At 36.1% G+C, this 16,371-nt stretch overlaps 1 protein-coding gene across 1 annotated transcript; it reads left to right on the top strand.

Moving 5' to 3' along the window:
• The first annotated feature begins 3,661 nt into the window (after window positions 1-3,661).
• Window positions 3,662-4,105, top strand: LOC130050034 (uncharacterized). The gene is made up of 2 exons (XM_056148479.1): window positions 3,662-3,788; window positions 3,915-4,105. Exons 1-2 carry the CDS (start codon window positions 3,662-3,664, stop codon window positions 4,103-4,105), a joined length of 318 nt encoding a protein of 105 aa, XP_056004454.1.
• The last annotated feature ends 12,266 nt before the right edge of the window (window positions 4,106-16,371 follow it).

Genomic DNA, 16,371 nt, shown 5'->3' on the forward strand with positions numbered 1-16,371 from the left:
TTCAAGCGTGAATATGCCCTTTGAATAAAAAATTCAGTGTAATATCAAGGATTCCATGTGCAAGCTCTTGCAAACTTAATTTTGATCCAGCATACGAATACCTGTATGCCAATTGTATCTTGTCAAGTCAAAGTCAACCACTTTGTCATTTTACTTCCATGTTTTATTTAAATTCTTTCTATTGTTTTATCATTTTCTTTATAGCTCTTACAGGTCTTTTATTAGTATATTATCAATGATTATTAGCACAAACATTGTACAGCGCATAGAAACTATATGTAATTTTGCGCTTTATAAATGAATAAAATAATACAGATAACAAACTTCTGCATAGCTGTAGATATGAAATACCTAAGTATATATTTTGTATGAAAATATTTGAGATTTTAATGTTATAACCCAAATAAATATTTGATTGTGTTTGTCCCTTTGCTAAAATTTCACTCATAATGGAACATCACCAGCTGTTGACGTACTTCAAATGTAGACCTATTCTTAGCGTAGTAGTACCAACGCCTGTTGTGACACGGACCTCCGTTTTAAAGTCCTATCCGACAGATCCGTCACTTTCACTTTAGCAATCACTACCTATACAGACACGTGCACTAAGTATTCGGTCACACAATGGAGGCGTGTTTACGTTTCAAAAAGAAAGTGGCCTTGTGCTGCTATGTTTGTGGTGTCAGGAAGTAGAATTCTTTTAAATTAGAAATTGATCACATGGTACATCATGTGATACTTAGTTATTGTCTGCTGTTTACAAACAAAGGAGAAATTAGAAAATATCAAAGCATGGGTCGGAGAGGAAAAGAGATGGGGTTAGATGGGGGGGGGGGAGGTCAGTGTAGAGTTTCTACAGGGTGGATAATACAGTCGGAGAAAGATTAGTGAGATGTTGAAATGAGTTACCTAAATCACGTGTTATTGACGTTTGTAAGAAAGTTTTGGAATAAGAATCATTAGAAAACAGATCGAGAAAACAGGCCCCCGAAAATCAACCCCTGGGACCATCGGAAGTTGGAGAGGATTGTGAAAACTAATCGTAAATGTTCGCTGTTGGATTGATTGAATATTGTTTAAAGTTCCTCTCGAGAATATGTTGGATATTACGGCAAAGTTTAATGAAGAAAGACCAAACCCGGTGTATCAAAGGACAATTCAACACAATTTACACAAAAATAATTACAGGAGGAGTATTGCCAAGAAGAAACTCATTTTTAAAGAAGTCAATCGGAAGAAGTGGCTTGTCTGGTGTCGGGGGGAAAAGACTGGAAACACGTGATATTTTCAGATGAAAGCAAACTTATGATAAGACATGATGAAAGTGGTAGGATCTGGAGGGGAAAAAAGACAGAGGATGGAGGCCCTATCTCGTTCAACAAAGCACTCATAAAGCAAAGTGTGAAGTCATGATATGGGGGTGCATTTGTTTGGAGGGTGTTGGAACTATAACGCCAGTGAAAGGAAAAGTTAACACTGCAAAGTATCAGTACATCTTGGGGGAAATCCTGTGGCCAGATTTGGCAAGACATTTCCCTCAAATGGATACTTTTTTTTCGACTTCAGTGCTAATTTCAACCAAACTTGCCAAAAAGCGGGTGTTGTTAAAACACGGAACAGGCCCCGGGATCACGAACGTCTTGAGTCAAACTCTAGGGCTGTATTTTACTCAAATCTGAGAATTTTTCTCAAACATCTGAGTTGAACTCAATAAAGTGTGCCAAAAAAATTGAGTCTTGCTCAAGTTGAGAAAATGCTTGAGTTTTTCACAAAAAACCTGAGTTTGCTCAATACTTGTCTCAGAAGTAAACTCAAATCAAAAATGGCTGCCAGACGAATGCTTTTAATGAACATGAGAATTCCCAGAAGAATGATTAAAGATAGGACCAACCCTCTTGAAGTTTTATCGTCTGACGAAATATTCCAACGGTACCGCTTTAGATCCGCCACCATTTTATTCATATGTGGGTTGATATCCGAGGATCTCCGCCACCACACACGGAGAAGTTGCCCCTTACCACCAATTCGCCAAGTTCTAACGGCTTTGCGCTTTTATTCGACTGGTTCCTTATATCAACTTTTAGGGGATTCACTTTCAATCTCAAAATCGGATGTCGGACGGGCAGTACGAGCTGTTACCTCCCTTATTTGTTCTTTGTCGGCACGGTATATTAAGTTCCCATCCCAAGATGAGATACCGTCAATACGAACACGAACTGGCAGGTAAGTTTTCTTAATGTTTACTAAAAATAACATCTTCAACTTGTAAACGATTGTACATATGCAAACATTCACCCCCCCCCCCCCCCTCGTAATATGTATCGATACTTTTTAAAAATTTGCTGCTAGAGTGTATCATTCTTCTATCTACAATATCATCTATGTCCTTACCTTTGATTTATTGATGAAATAAATAAAGTTGATGAAATTGACACTTCCGAAAAGCAGGTGTGTTGTCATGCAGCACAAGGGACGCCACTCGGCATACAACTAGTGGCGTAAGGCGACCCAAAATGGCAATAATAAGTGCTATTACATTCTGGTTACATTGAACGAGTGTACATGTATATATATTTGCTAAAAGTGCGTAAAACACTGAATGTATATACATGTAATCATTGATTACATGTGTATATATTCAGTGTTTTACTAATCAATAATAGTTCAAGCATTAAATTTACATTTGATTTATGCATTCCAAAATCTAGACAATAAATCTAACATCCAAAGTACTTTTCAATGAATTAATATAGCTCTCTCTCTCTCTCTCTCTCTCTCTCTCTCTCTGTGTGTGTGTGGGGGGGGGGGGGGGTCTGTTTAGATTAGGCCCCGCCTACATTTTCACCGACTTTACGGTCATGAGATGGGTTCTTCGCTACATATATATATATATATATATATATATATATATGCATGTCTTGTCCTCTGTAAGACATTTAAGGGGGATGTATTGAAATAAGCATTTACGTACATTACATAATATTAAATACATTATCGTATTTTCTCTCTAAAGGTTTTCCAAATGTAGTCTGCTGTGTTTACGGTACTTTAATCAGAATGCGATGTCCCTTACAGAATGAAGCTGAATTTGTCTGTCGGAAAGGCTATTACGCAATCAATGTTCAGGTACGTTTGTACATGTATGTCAATATACTGGCTACCGGAATATTTCCGTTTTATTTTTGCATATTTTGCCCTTCTCCAAAATAGTACAACGAACTTGATGATTTGTTTTTATCATTGAAGATGGCATGTGATGCAACTTTCCGCTTCGTCCATTGTGTTGCCAAATGGCCCGGTAGTGTACATGACTCCCGTGTCTTCAGGGGGTCCTCCTTAGCCAGATTATTTGAAACTGGTAAGACTGATAATACAAGTAGATACATGTACATGTATCGCAGTGATTCTATACATGTCTGTGCGTATACCAAAATGAAAGAAAAAATTAATTTGTCCATTTAATTATTATCACCTTATTTATGATGCATATTTAACGAATTCGGAATTTTCACAACTGCATCCACTGTAATGTTCCTCCATATCCACTTCTATGCAAGTACTTGTTATTTCATAAACACAGAATTAATTAATACGCTTTTTATTAGGTGCCAGGACAGGTCTTATTCTTGGAGACTCGGGTTACACACTGAAAAAATACCTCATGGTTCCTTATTTGATCCCCAGAACTAGGGCAGAGGAAAACTTCAACAAAGCTCTCTGTCGAACCGGGGTTACCATTGAACAGGCGTTTGGCATTCTAAAAAGAAGGTTTCCTTCCTTGCCTTCAGGTTGGTGAGTGCAGTTATACAATTATAAAAATCTGGTAACATACTTGTAGTACCAATGCATTTTACACGATTTTGAATTCGACTTGTTGAAGTAATAAAACCAATTTATTATCACTTTCTTAAAAGGTTTGAAAGTGCAGCCCGACAGAGTATGTGCAACGATACTTCACAACTTGGGGATTGACAAGCGCGACATTGTTGACCCGCCTCCCGTCAACAGACGTTTGATGGATGAGGTGGCCTTGCCTGATGCTGGACGTAGAACAGAGGGGAAGACTCTCCGAGATCATATCGCCAATACTTTCTTTGGACATTAACCTGTATGTGAAATTCATAATCAAAATTTAGTTTGATTTATGTATTTATTAGCATTCTGATATGCGTTTTCCTTTCTGCAGAACTTCTCTCTCTTCTTTTATCTTTTCCTTCTCTACCAACACCTCCAACTCCATCTCCAGCTTTCGCCTCTCAACCCTCAGAACCTCTTTCTGCATTTCAATTAGACTCTTGTTTTTGACTTGTTAAGAGATGAAGTAACTTCCACAAAGAATTCTGTAAAAAATCCATGGTGTAGACGTAAACATTGTCACATGCTTGTCTGACAATGAAAGAGACATGTTGGTATCAGTTATTAGTCAACATCAGGATATTTTCTGTAAGGATACTGATGATCTAGGATTTTCAGATACTGTACAGCACGGAATATTGACGACTGACAATGTTCCAGTAAAACTACCCCATAGAAGAATTCCTCCAAATCAGATGGAAGAAGTGAAGTCTCATATTCAGAAACCATTGCAACAAGGTATAATTCGACCTAGCACAAGTCCTTACGGTGCTGCGGTGGTATTGGTGCGGAAGCGAGATAACTCTTTGCGTAGATTATAGACAGCTTAATCTTAAAACAATCAAAGATGCATTTCCAATACCGAGAATTGAAGAGGCTTTAGATGCTCTTCATGGCGCGAAATACTTTTCAACTTTGGATTTGGCACAAGGTTTCTATAAAGTTAAGATGGATGAGAGGGATTGTCATAAAACAGCATTTCGAGTTGGACCTCTTGGTTTATATGAATATGTGCGCATGCCATTTGGTCTTTGCAATAGTCCGAGTACTTTCCAAAGATTAATGGAAGCTTGTTTAGGTGATAAGAATTTTGAAATATTTCTTCTTTACTTGGATGACATTCTCGTATTTTCAAAATCTTTTGCAGATCATTTAGAGCGTTTAGAATTTATTTTCAACAGACTGAGGGATCATGGGTTAAAAATCAAGCCTTCTAAGTGTAATTGTTTTGAAAAAGAGGTTAGATATCTTGGTCATGTTGTAAGTGAGGTGGGAGTGAAAGTCGACCCAGAGAAAATTGCTGTTATTAATGACTGGAAAACGCCTAAATCAGTAAAGGAATTGCGGTCTTTTCTTGGCCTAGCCAGGTACTACAGAAAATTTATTAAGGGGGTTAGTCAGATATCAGCGCCTCTACATGCAGTGTTGACAAAACAAGAGAAGAAAACCAAAGGTAGGAAACTAGTTACAAAACAGGTACCTTTCAGTGTTAGATGGAATGCCGAATCTGCTTTTGCAAGACTCAAAACATGTCTTACAAGTACTCCAGTTTTAGGGTTTCCAAACTTTGAGACTCCATTAATTTAAGAAAGCTATGTTTGGGGGAAATTGTTGAAAAAAATATATAAACTTTTACTATGTTGTCTTCATTGGATATAAAATTTAAAATTCAAGTTATTTTCAGTATGATGTAAAACTTATACGGTACCAATTTTGATGCACCAGATGCGCATTTCAACAAATAATGTCTCTTCAGTGATGCTCAACCGAAATGTTTGAAATCCGAAATAGCAATAAACTTGTAAGAGCTATTTTAGGGGAAAACAGAGTGCCAAAAAGCGGAGTCAAATTCGTCTAAGGATAAGAGCTATGCATGATGGAGATAATCCTTAATTTGAAATGAATTTCTAAATTTTATCACAGCAATTAAATATGCATCCGTATTTTCAAGCTAGTGACGAAGTACTTAGCTTATTCTTTTTTTTTTTTAATTTATCAATATATTTTTCATGTCAAAACTGTAATTTCTGCTTCCCTTGTTCGTGATAAACTTTTTATTTTGCAAAATGCTGACCTCCTCATAACATTGCATAAAATATTTTCCGTTCCGTCTTCCATGTCATTTTCCTTTCTGCGTTTTAGCAACACCCCCAAAAAGCATGTCTGGGTAAAGAAGATTTAAATTTGGTCAAATGAACTCACTGTTTTTGAAGTGATTGATTGAATATTGTTAAACGTCCCTCTCGAGAATATTTCACTCACATGGAGACGCCACCAACTGCCGGTGAAGGGCTGCAAAAGCTAGGCCTGTGCTCGGCGCTTATGGCCTTTGAGCAGGGAGGGATCTTTATCGTGCCACATCTGCTGTGACACGGCGCCTCGGTTTTTTGTGGTCTCATCTTTAATATCTGTGTTTATTAATTGTTCTTAATTTCAACTCCTTTTGATTAAGAAGGTAGAAAATTCTGTTCTTTGTTAAATCGAGATTTAAAACGTCATATACATGTATATGAATAACCATTTAATGTCAAATTACTTCATATTATTGGGTAAAAAATTGTTAATCTTCCATTTCTCACACTTTAACCGCACAGAGTGTACATTTTCGCTGTGTTTTGGTCTGTAAACATAACACCTCCCCCCCCCCTCCCCCGGTGAAACAACAAAAGTTTTGGTATAAATTTGCTAAATGACAATTTATATTTCCTGCAAAAAGGAATTTGTTTTTCACAGGGGTGGGGTGTTAAAATATTTTCCGTTTTCCATTGATTCCTGTAGTGAAATAGGTGATTTTAACCTAATTTATAGAGCTATCACTCCTTGATTTGTCAAATAAATCAATTTTATGAAAATTCATATAAATATCTACATTGACAGAAAAATCATTTAAAAATGAAATTGACCAGCTAGTAGGCGACGAAACAACACCATCGTTCGCAGCTCGTTACAGTTTATATCCCCCTTGTCTTAAAGATATAGGGCTCACGGCGGGTGTGACCGATCGACAGGGAATGCTTACTCCTCCTAGCCACCTGACCCCACCTCTGGTGTGTCCAAGGGTCCATGTTTGCCCAACTATCTATTTTGTATTGCTTATAGGAGTTATGAGATTGATTACTGTTCGTTATCTTCACCTTTCGTGCTTCATATCAATTATCAAAAAATGAAAAATATTCAATTGTTAACGCAAAAACTTAATCACAATGACATTTTGTTCTCACTCATACCAAACCTCTACCCTATTTTCAGCTTTAACAAAACATTTTGTATTGAATTTATGGTAAATCTCTAGATTAATTGTTACGGTTACATAGTAACGTTAGCATAGTTTCTGGATGAGTTGTGTCGGCATCTGAGCTTTTACAATCAAACTTCACATGGAGGGTATATCGATGACCCCCTACTAATTTAGGAAACAAGAGTCTAAAATCATATCAACAAGGTTAACATTCCTGGGTGATATTGAAGTCTAATCATGGCATTTTCTATACTAAGAATAATCGTTTAAACCTTTTTAAAAGCTTAACTCGTATGAATAAAACCTATCGTAAAGGACATAAATTCCCTGAACATGTGCTCCACCAAATTACATCAATTTCTCTAGATGTATTGACATGCAGCCAGTTTGATACGATATAATTGTCATAGCTACTTTATTGGTCGGAAAGGATTTGATTTGATCTAGAACTGTCTATCAGTTGTTAAATCTTCATGCCAGCGAGCAATGAGCTGGATAACACACAATATCGTTCGGCGATGTATTATCCCTAGTCATGGCGACCTCGTTCCTCCCACGCCACCCGCTCAAGGACTTTTACTGCCACTTGTTCCAGAAGAGATTAGTGGAATCGGGTTGTGTTACAACGATGATTTTCTTTATCATTTTGGATGTCTCTTTGCATTAAGATATATCCATGAAACTGTCTAGCAAATTTCAAGAGCGAACTTCCAAATAGGTCATTGGATACATATTTTAGTACCCTGGAGGTCTCGCACCCCGGAGGTTCCTGGGACGCACGATAAAGAGCCAAGCCTCATTGCCACGGCCTACAACTGGTGACATCTCCACATGAGTAAAACTTCGTGCATGGAATGTTAAAGTAACATGAGCTCTAAATCTGAAGATTTTATTCTGTTTTTAAAATGTGCTATTATGATGGTTTTATATGTAACATTAACCATTGATAGTCACTGGTAAAATCAAAATTATGTTTATCAAAATAAAGATTTCGGTTCTACTGAATTTGTTCGGGAAGACAATAATGTAATTTTACTTCATTTAGAGCCTCTGGATATGTTTTCTAACAGAAATATTAATAATAAAAGTTTATAAACATTATTTTTTCTGTCCTTGAAAGAGTAAATCACAAATTTGCAACAAAAAATATCGACACCAAAATGAGAGCTACCATTGCTTTTACATGTATATATCCAAACAAACAGAAGTACCACATGAGTTTTTTTTATCGTTGTTTTTGTTTTCTTACAGTAAATATTCTCTATACACTTACTTGGACCGTAGGTTTCTTTATTGGAACAAAACTGTCAGAAAGAAATAATAAGGGACTCAGTATGTCTAAGAATTGTTTAAATATTTCTATTATACATGTCCATTAATTTGTTAATCATAAATGTAGTACACGGAGTTAACAGCTCTAAATGTAACAAAAATATATGTAATAATGACATGTAATTAACTTAATATATGTAATAATGACATGTAATTAACTTCATTTTTATTGGAATTTGTATTAAGTTTTCATAACAAGTGGCGAACTCGAATGGTTTCATGTGCCGCACATTACCATGCCTGTTTTCCGCCTGCTTATTTTGGACATTCCTTCGTAAATATATGAATGATTAATTACAGGAAAGTTATGGTTAAATTTATTGTATCGTACAATGGGACGAGATGCAACCGTTTCGTGGACCACGTAAATAAACCGATAAAAATCGCATACGGAAATCAAAGCCAAATTATCCATATCACAGTCAGGAAACGGACCAATAAATTTACTCCATAGCAAATCAGGATAGTTTGAGGGATGATATAATATCTAGTTATAAAATAAAATAATCCAAACCCAAGTGCCATATTTACCCACTCGATCTAAATTTGGAATTTCGTGATTGGGTGTGATACGGCGGCAGTGACAACCTTCCAACCATGTCCAGTAAAACAAGAGCCAATCAGACGACATTCGATCACAACAAGGAAAACTACAGATATACACATGTACATTTCTACTATGCTGACAGGTTTAGAACATTATGGAGTGCGCGTCTTTGATATACTGGTATAGCACAAATGTGTGCGATTAGATTCTTAACAATGGATTCCACAAAGCTCTCAGACACTACATCATATTCATTAACTTTCGAAAGTGCACTTCAATGACCTTAAGTTGTTTTGTATACGCCAGTACCCCTCAATATGTGCATGTACAACACCCCTACCCCTCAATATGTGCATGTACAACACCCCTACCCCTCAATATGTGCATGTACAACACCCCTACCCCTCAATATGTGCATGTACAACACCCCTACCCCTCAATATGTGCATGTACAACACCCCTACCCCTCAATATGTGCATGTACAACACCCCTACCCCTCAATATGTGCATGTACAACACCCCTACCCCTCAATATGTGCATGTACAACACCCCTACCCCTCAATATGTGCATGTACAACACCCCTACCCCTCAATATGTGCATGTACAACACCCCTACCCCTCAATATGTGCATGTACAACACCCCTACCCCTCAATATGTGCATGTACAACACCCCTACCCCTCAATATGTGCATGTACAACACCCCTACCCCTCAATATGTGTATGTACAACACCCCTACCCCTCAATATGTGCATGTACAACACCCCTACCCCTCAATATGTGCATGTACAACACCCCTACCCCTCAATATGTGCATGTACAACACCCCTACCCCTCAATATGTGCATGTACAACACCCCTACCCCTCAATATGTGCATGTACAACACCCCTACCCCTCAATATGTGCATGTACAACACCCCTACCCCTCAATATGTGCATGTACAACACCCCTACCCCTCAATATGTGCATGTACAACACCCCTACCCCTCAATATGTGCATGTACAACACCCCTACCCCTCAATATGTGCATGTACAACACCCCTACCCCTCAATATGTGCATGTACAACACCCCTACCCCTCAATATGTGCATGTACAACACCTCTGTATGTGTATGGTGTGATTCATCTAACTTGATAAGGCGGAGTAACCTTGCGATTTCTGTACGATCGATTTTACTCACTTGGGTTGTAGAAAACCACAAAATAAATCGAGAGGAATGTCGAGTGTGGTCAACATACGACCAGAAGGGGTGACTTGAGGATATTCATTTAAAATACACATTGATATTTTAACATTAAATATGGGTAACTTAAAATAAGATAATAGTTCCGCATTTTAAAGCAGGTTTTTAGGATAACATAGTTCAAACTGCAATTTAGACCGAGCCTTACATTCTATTAGATGTTTTTATACTGCCTGGTGATTTAACACAGGTAAATTGGCATGCATTTTTCAACAGTTATTTTTACTATCGACCAAGTACACGTACATGCAATTCAAAGATAACCCTATTTTTGGACTAATATTGGTCATAACGTATTCACTTGCATTGTCTCTAACCACCATTTCATTGGATTTTACAATAGGCCTACATTCAAATGAAATATGGTATCAATACACCCGCAGTCATTTCACATACATGTAGGAATTCGGGATTTGTCTGTCCTTGTGATTGTCCATGACTTTTTTTTTAATATATAAAGGGCGGATCCAGGAATTGCTGTTAGGGGCGCAACTTTATGAGGCTGGGGGTCGGGGGCCGCCTTGAGGCCCCCAGTGGGTCCCGGATGAAGGTTGCGGTAGAGTGCGAAGCTCCTGGATTTTAAAGATTTTATAGGGCTTGAAATATGTCTCCTATGTAGTCAATTTTAATATTTTGTGTTATTTTTGATAAGGTGAAATTAATAAAATGACGCAAATTTTAAGAGTTTTTGGAAAAAACGCAAGTTCTCCCAATCAAAAGAATTTTGTCACTTATTTCCCAGAGATTGGAAGAAAGTATTGCTTCTTTTATCGTTTACATTTTTTAAGAAGAGACCACGATTTACCTTTTTGAAAATCTTAAGGGGGGGGGGGGGCTGTAACCCCTTAAATCCGCCACTGTATATCACCTGAAACAAGGATGTCGAACAAGTTTTATGTCATAAATCATATACACCACAAATTATTCTTACAGTGACCTTCACTTCTCATATTTTATCTTATAAACAAATACGAACCATAAATAATTTTGCACACTGCCATCACTGAAAGTTTGATAAATACAGAAGATAAGTAGCATAAAGATCTTATCCACAAAGAATTCCATAATTTCCCTTCAGTGACCTTTAGTATGATACAAACGGGGGATAGGCGCTACTTTCATTGAAAGTACAGTTAAACTAGGGGCCCACAGGCCTTATCGGTCACCTGAGTATTAGGGAAAAGTATCACTACTCCCAAGGGCTATGAAATCTAGAAAAAAAAATCCTGTTCTGAATATCTAAGCTAAATTCAAATGTTCGGCAACAATATAAAACAAGATGTGTTCTTAAAACTCCAATGCCCTCAAAAGCGCATACACTCATGAAAGGTTTTACATAATACAATATGTGCATTGACATTAAAAGACACATGTATGACTAATTTGGACCCATCCTCGAGTCAAAAGCCTGGGTTGTGAAATTCACCACTTTTGTACATCCTTTTCTGCTATTCCTAAGTATGAAGTATGCATTGAGATTTTATAAAGTATCAGTAAACTTAAAAAGTCCTTCAAATCATTATAATTTTGACAGCACCCTGAAACCAAACCCTTACCCCTAGGATCATGGAATTTACAATTTTGGTAGAGGACTACCTGCTCTTTCTTAATATTCATTTAGTTTCAATTTAGTACCACTAACACTAAAGAAGGTGTTATCTAAATGTTTAACACATAAACAGTATATATAAAGTTTGGTCCCACCCTTGGGTCAGAATCTTTACCCCGGAGATCATGAAAACAATTTTGGTAGAGACCTTCCTGCTCTACATCAATATGCATTTAGTTTTTCTTACACATGTGCGATTGTAGAGAGGAATTTGGTTTTCTTTTAATTGGGCAGTTTTTGCCCTGTCCCTAGGGCCCCGGGGGTGCAGGAATCCTGACATTTACAATTTATCCCCCCCCCTTCTCCCAAAGATGTTTCATACCAAAATAGAAACGAATTGAAAGGGTAGTTATCAAGAAGTTAAAAACGTTCGATTATTAACGCACGAAGGATGATAACTAATTGCAACTAGGTATTGTTTAAAAACTAATAACAGGTGGACTGATTTGCAGTTACAAAATTTGGTAAAAGGTAAATGAACAGCCTCTGAGAAGTCTTAAAAAAAAAACAAAAAAACGGACGGACGGACAGACGAAGTGAAACCACTGTACTCCCCTTATTTTCTTTGCTCAATGTATAATACGCATACATATTTTACTATTAATTCATACAATCACTAGGAAGACGGCATTACAGATAAAAACACAACTACATTGTAACTCTGGAGGAGTCAAGGAATTGCATGATTATACATTAGTTCTTCAATCTCCTACTTGTGTACGATTTATAACCGTACAGGTACAGGATCAATTCCTAATATTTGTTACAATTCGCAGTACCCCCAACAACGGTCTTCATATATGGTCAGTGCAACGCACACAGATTATTGTTGGTCACTCATTGGTATATTATTTTTATTGAAAGTACTGGAAAGGTTAGTATGCTTTCTTTTGTCTGGAATCTTGATAGTGCACAATTCATGTATTGGTAAGATAAATAAACATAAGCAATAATGAATTTTCCAATATTTAACTGAAAGATTAGGCTAATAAAACTCTTTCCAAGTACACGAGTGCATCTTTTTTCTATCAAATGATTCCAAGCATGCATATTCAATAAATTCCTCAAATTAAAAATTCCTTTAATGGAATAACAGAACGAAAAACGACAATGCATGCATTTTTATCGAGGTGCATTGTCTTTACAAGAATTGTATTTTATGCTGAACTGCAATGGGACCCCCTAGGTCATCGATAGTCATCATGAACACAAACTTTCGTTTCATCTTTTTGAATAGTAAAACAATAGATCCTGAGAATTATTCACATTACATGAGACCATGAATATGATCTTTTCATACATTTTTCTATACAACACGTCACCTTTCACAAGTACAGTGTATTGTATTCATGTCAATTATATTAGATTCATTAATAGTGACTCTGGTAAATTTGTCATCATGAATATTATGCAATTTGTAACACTGCTTTCCTCTAGCTGCAGAACTGTAGCTCTCTGAGAAAATATTGGGACGGATCAGAGAGCTACAACCCACCCTTTATAAAAACCTTCGATTTACGGCGCAGAGAGAAATGCGCACCATTGAGGCGTTTATCGTTGTATTCTTCCATCACCGTCTCATGTAAAACATATACGGTACCAATTTTAATGCACCAGGTGCGCATTTCGACAAATAATGTCTCTTCAGTGATGCTCAACCGAAATTTTTTAAATCCGAAATAATAGTAAACTTGTAGGCCCTAAGAGCTATTTTAGAGGAAAACAGAGTACCAAAAATGTGGAGTCAAATTCGTCTAAGGATAAGAGCTATGTATGAGGGAGATAATCCTTAATTTTAAAATGAATTTCTAAATTTTATCGCAGCAATTAAATATACATCCGTATTTTCGAGCTAGTACCGAAGTACTTGGCTACTGGGCTGTAGAGACCCCCGGGGACTAACCGTCAATCAACAGAGGATGGATTGAATATCAACAAGATGTGTTTGTGAAACACAAATGCCCCCGATAATGGCCAATTCCAAAGACAAATATCTTGGTAACAGTAGAAACATCTTGTCACAAGAAAAACTCATGTGCAATATGAAAGATCTAATATTTACCATTTAGAAGTTATGACCAATGTCATTTTTTAAAAAGTAGTTCAAATGTCAAGGTCAAAAGGTTTAGTACCCACGGAAAGGTCTTGTTATAAGGAATACTCATGTGAAATATCAAAGCTCTAGCACTTTTTGTTCGAAAGTTATTAGCAAGGTTAAAGTTTCAGAGAGAATGACAGACAGGACAAAAACAATATGCCCCCCGATCTTCGATCGCGGGGGCATAAAAATATGTCTAACATATTTTCCTTCTATATTTTTTTTCCAAACATACCTTCAAATATTCATTAAAGCCCCATACGACCCGAAAATCTATTTCGTTTGTAGATCTGTTCCAATATTTTCTCGGAGAACTACGGTTCTGCAGCTAGCCTTCCTTTTGAACAATAGGAAAATCGAACAAAAATCTACATAGACACGTCCCATGAGAAATCTGGTTTAGAATAGGTCCTCAGTACCCCTTGCTTGCCGTAAGAAGCGACTAAATGGAACGGTCTTCGGATGAGACCACAAAACCGAGGCCCCGTGCCACAGCAGGTATGGCACGATAAAGATCCCTCCCTGCTTAAAGGCCGTAAGCTTCTATCCTTATAAATTAACAAATTTTGCCAATGAACTCCGAAACACTTGCTCCAGAGTTACTGCTTGTACCTTTAATATCTTTTCATATGTGAGGTGAAGTCTGTAAGCTATAATAGAATCTTACTTGAACAGTAAATTTCGTAAAATTTTAAATTAAAAACCTACTTTCGTTTTACGTTTCTATATGAGTGAAATATTCTCGAGATGGACATTAAACAGTATTCAATCGATCAACAGTTTTCGATAAACTGCCCTGAAATAGCAAAAATGAGAGTAAAGTAGTGGCTTATCTAAGCATGTTAACTTTTCTTTCTTTTTTATGACAACTTAACGTAGTTACACACTCCTGTGACGTCATAGGATTTTGCAAAGTCAATGATTTAATGACTGGAACATAAATTTTGAGTCTTTTTCAATAGTTATTGTAAAAAATCCTGTTAGCCATAACATATTTCAAAAGTCTTAGTTATATTTGAATAGTCAATGATATGGTTCAAAATATTGAATCCAAAGACAATAACTCTGTTTTCATTAAATTATTTATCAAGTCCATTATGTGATAGATTTCCTTTATTTTTCACAAACATTTTACCAAGGTGATAAGGGATCATTAGATGTGTCCTTTCATGAAATTACATGAAATTTTAATCCACAAGTGATTTTGAATAGCTCAGCTGTATGGTACCAGACCTCAATTTTTTATGGGGGTGTACATACTCTGTAAGCTATAGATTGAAATTATTAAGGAAAGGTATGGATTTCTTTTTTCATAAATAACTATAACAGATGTACATCTACTAATATAAACAGAAAAAATGATATGTAAACCATGCTATAAGAAAAATGTGTCCATATTTGTTTGTTTTTTAAACATTTTGGAAGTAACACTATTTCAATAATTTTACACATATTATTCTAAAACTTGATGAACATATTGAAAATGACATGTGTTTTAGTTATTGACATGTTTCCTAATGAATAAATGCAATTCAAAAAATATTTTGTTGTTTTTGTTTTAAGATAACAGCAAATAACTGTTTCCAATGAATTTCATAAAAATCTACATAGGGGTACATGACTTCAGTAGTGCCTGTAATGAAAATTAATATGGAAAACCTTAACTGTTTTGCTTTAATCATTACTCTGAATGTTAATTTATTGATTCCAAACACAAAAATGATACCTAAACCCCAAAAATCCAGGACTAAGGACCCACCTTAAGATAATACGATATGAAGGTAATCCGTTGTTTATCGATCCTTGATTTTGATCTTACAGAAGAAATAAGTTTTGATATTTGTTGAATAAATAAAATATGTCTGTTCGTATCTTCAATCCGTGATTTTAGTCTTGAATCAGCCTCATGGAAATTTCCAGAACGAAGCGAGGTAACGTCATACCAATCGCACATTCTCGTACCTTTCCGGTAAGCCGAGAAGATGTGATTGGTTAGCATAAAATTGTGTAGGTTTTCAGTGATAATAATGCTTATAATAGTTTTGACCAGGCCCATTTTTATTATTCTATGAAGATTTATAATCATTTTACTTATATATATATATATATATATATATATATATATATATATATATATATATATATATATATATCATTTAACGAAGGATCCCACCTTCCCGAGACCAACGATCTGACACATCGATCAATTTTTAAATACGACATTCATATGATATTTTCAATGTTCTTAATTTTTCCCGTGATTACAGAAGTCACTGGTACGACTTTTTGTAATAATTTATTAACAGTTACTGATATATGTACAAACACAAAAAAGTTTTTTATTTGGTTTTGTGATAACACAGATTTTGAAAGTAAGTTATAAATTGAAAACTGTCCAATATGTCAGATATCAAATGGTCTGGGACTGTTCTGGAAATT

The sequence above is a fragment of the Ostrea edulis genome, chromosome 9, assembly GCF_947568905.1.
Source record: "Ostrea edulis chromosome 9, xbOstEdul1.1, whole genome shotgun sequence".
Classification (NCBI taxonomy): domain Eukaryota; kingdom Metazoa; phylum Mollusca; class Bivalvia; order Ostreida; family Ostreidae; genus Ostrea; species Ostrea edulis.

Coding starts and splice junctions, on each gene's coding strand:
- LOC130050034 (XM_056148479.1), top strand. CDS start 3,662: ATGGTTCCTTATTTGATCCCCAGAACTAGGGCAGAGGAAAACTTCAAC. Junction 3,789..3,914: donor GTTTCCTTCCTTGCCTTCAG/GTTGGTGAGTGC, acceptor CTTTCTTAAAAG/GTTTGAAAGTGCAGCCCGAC.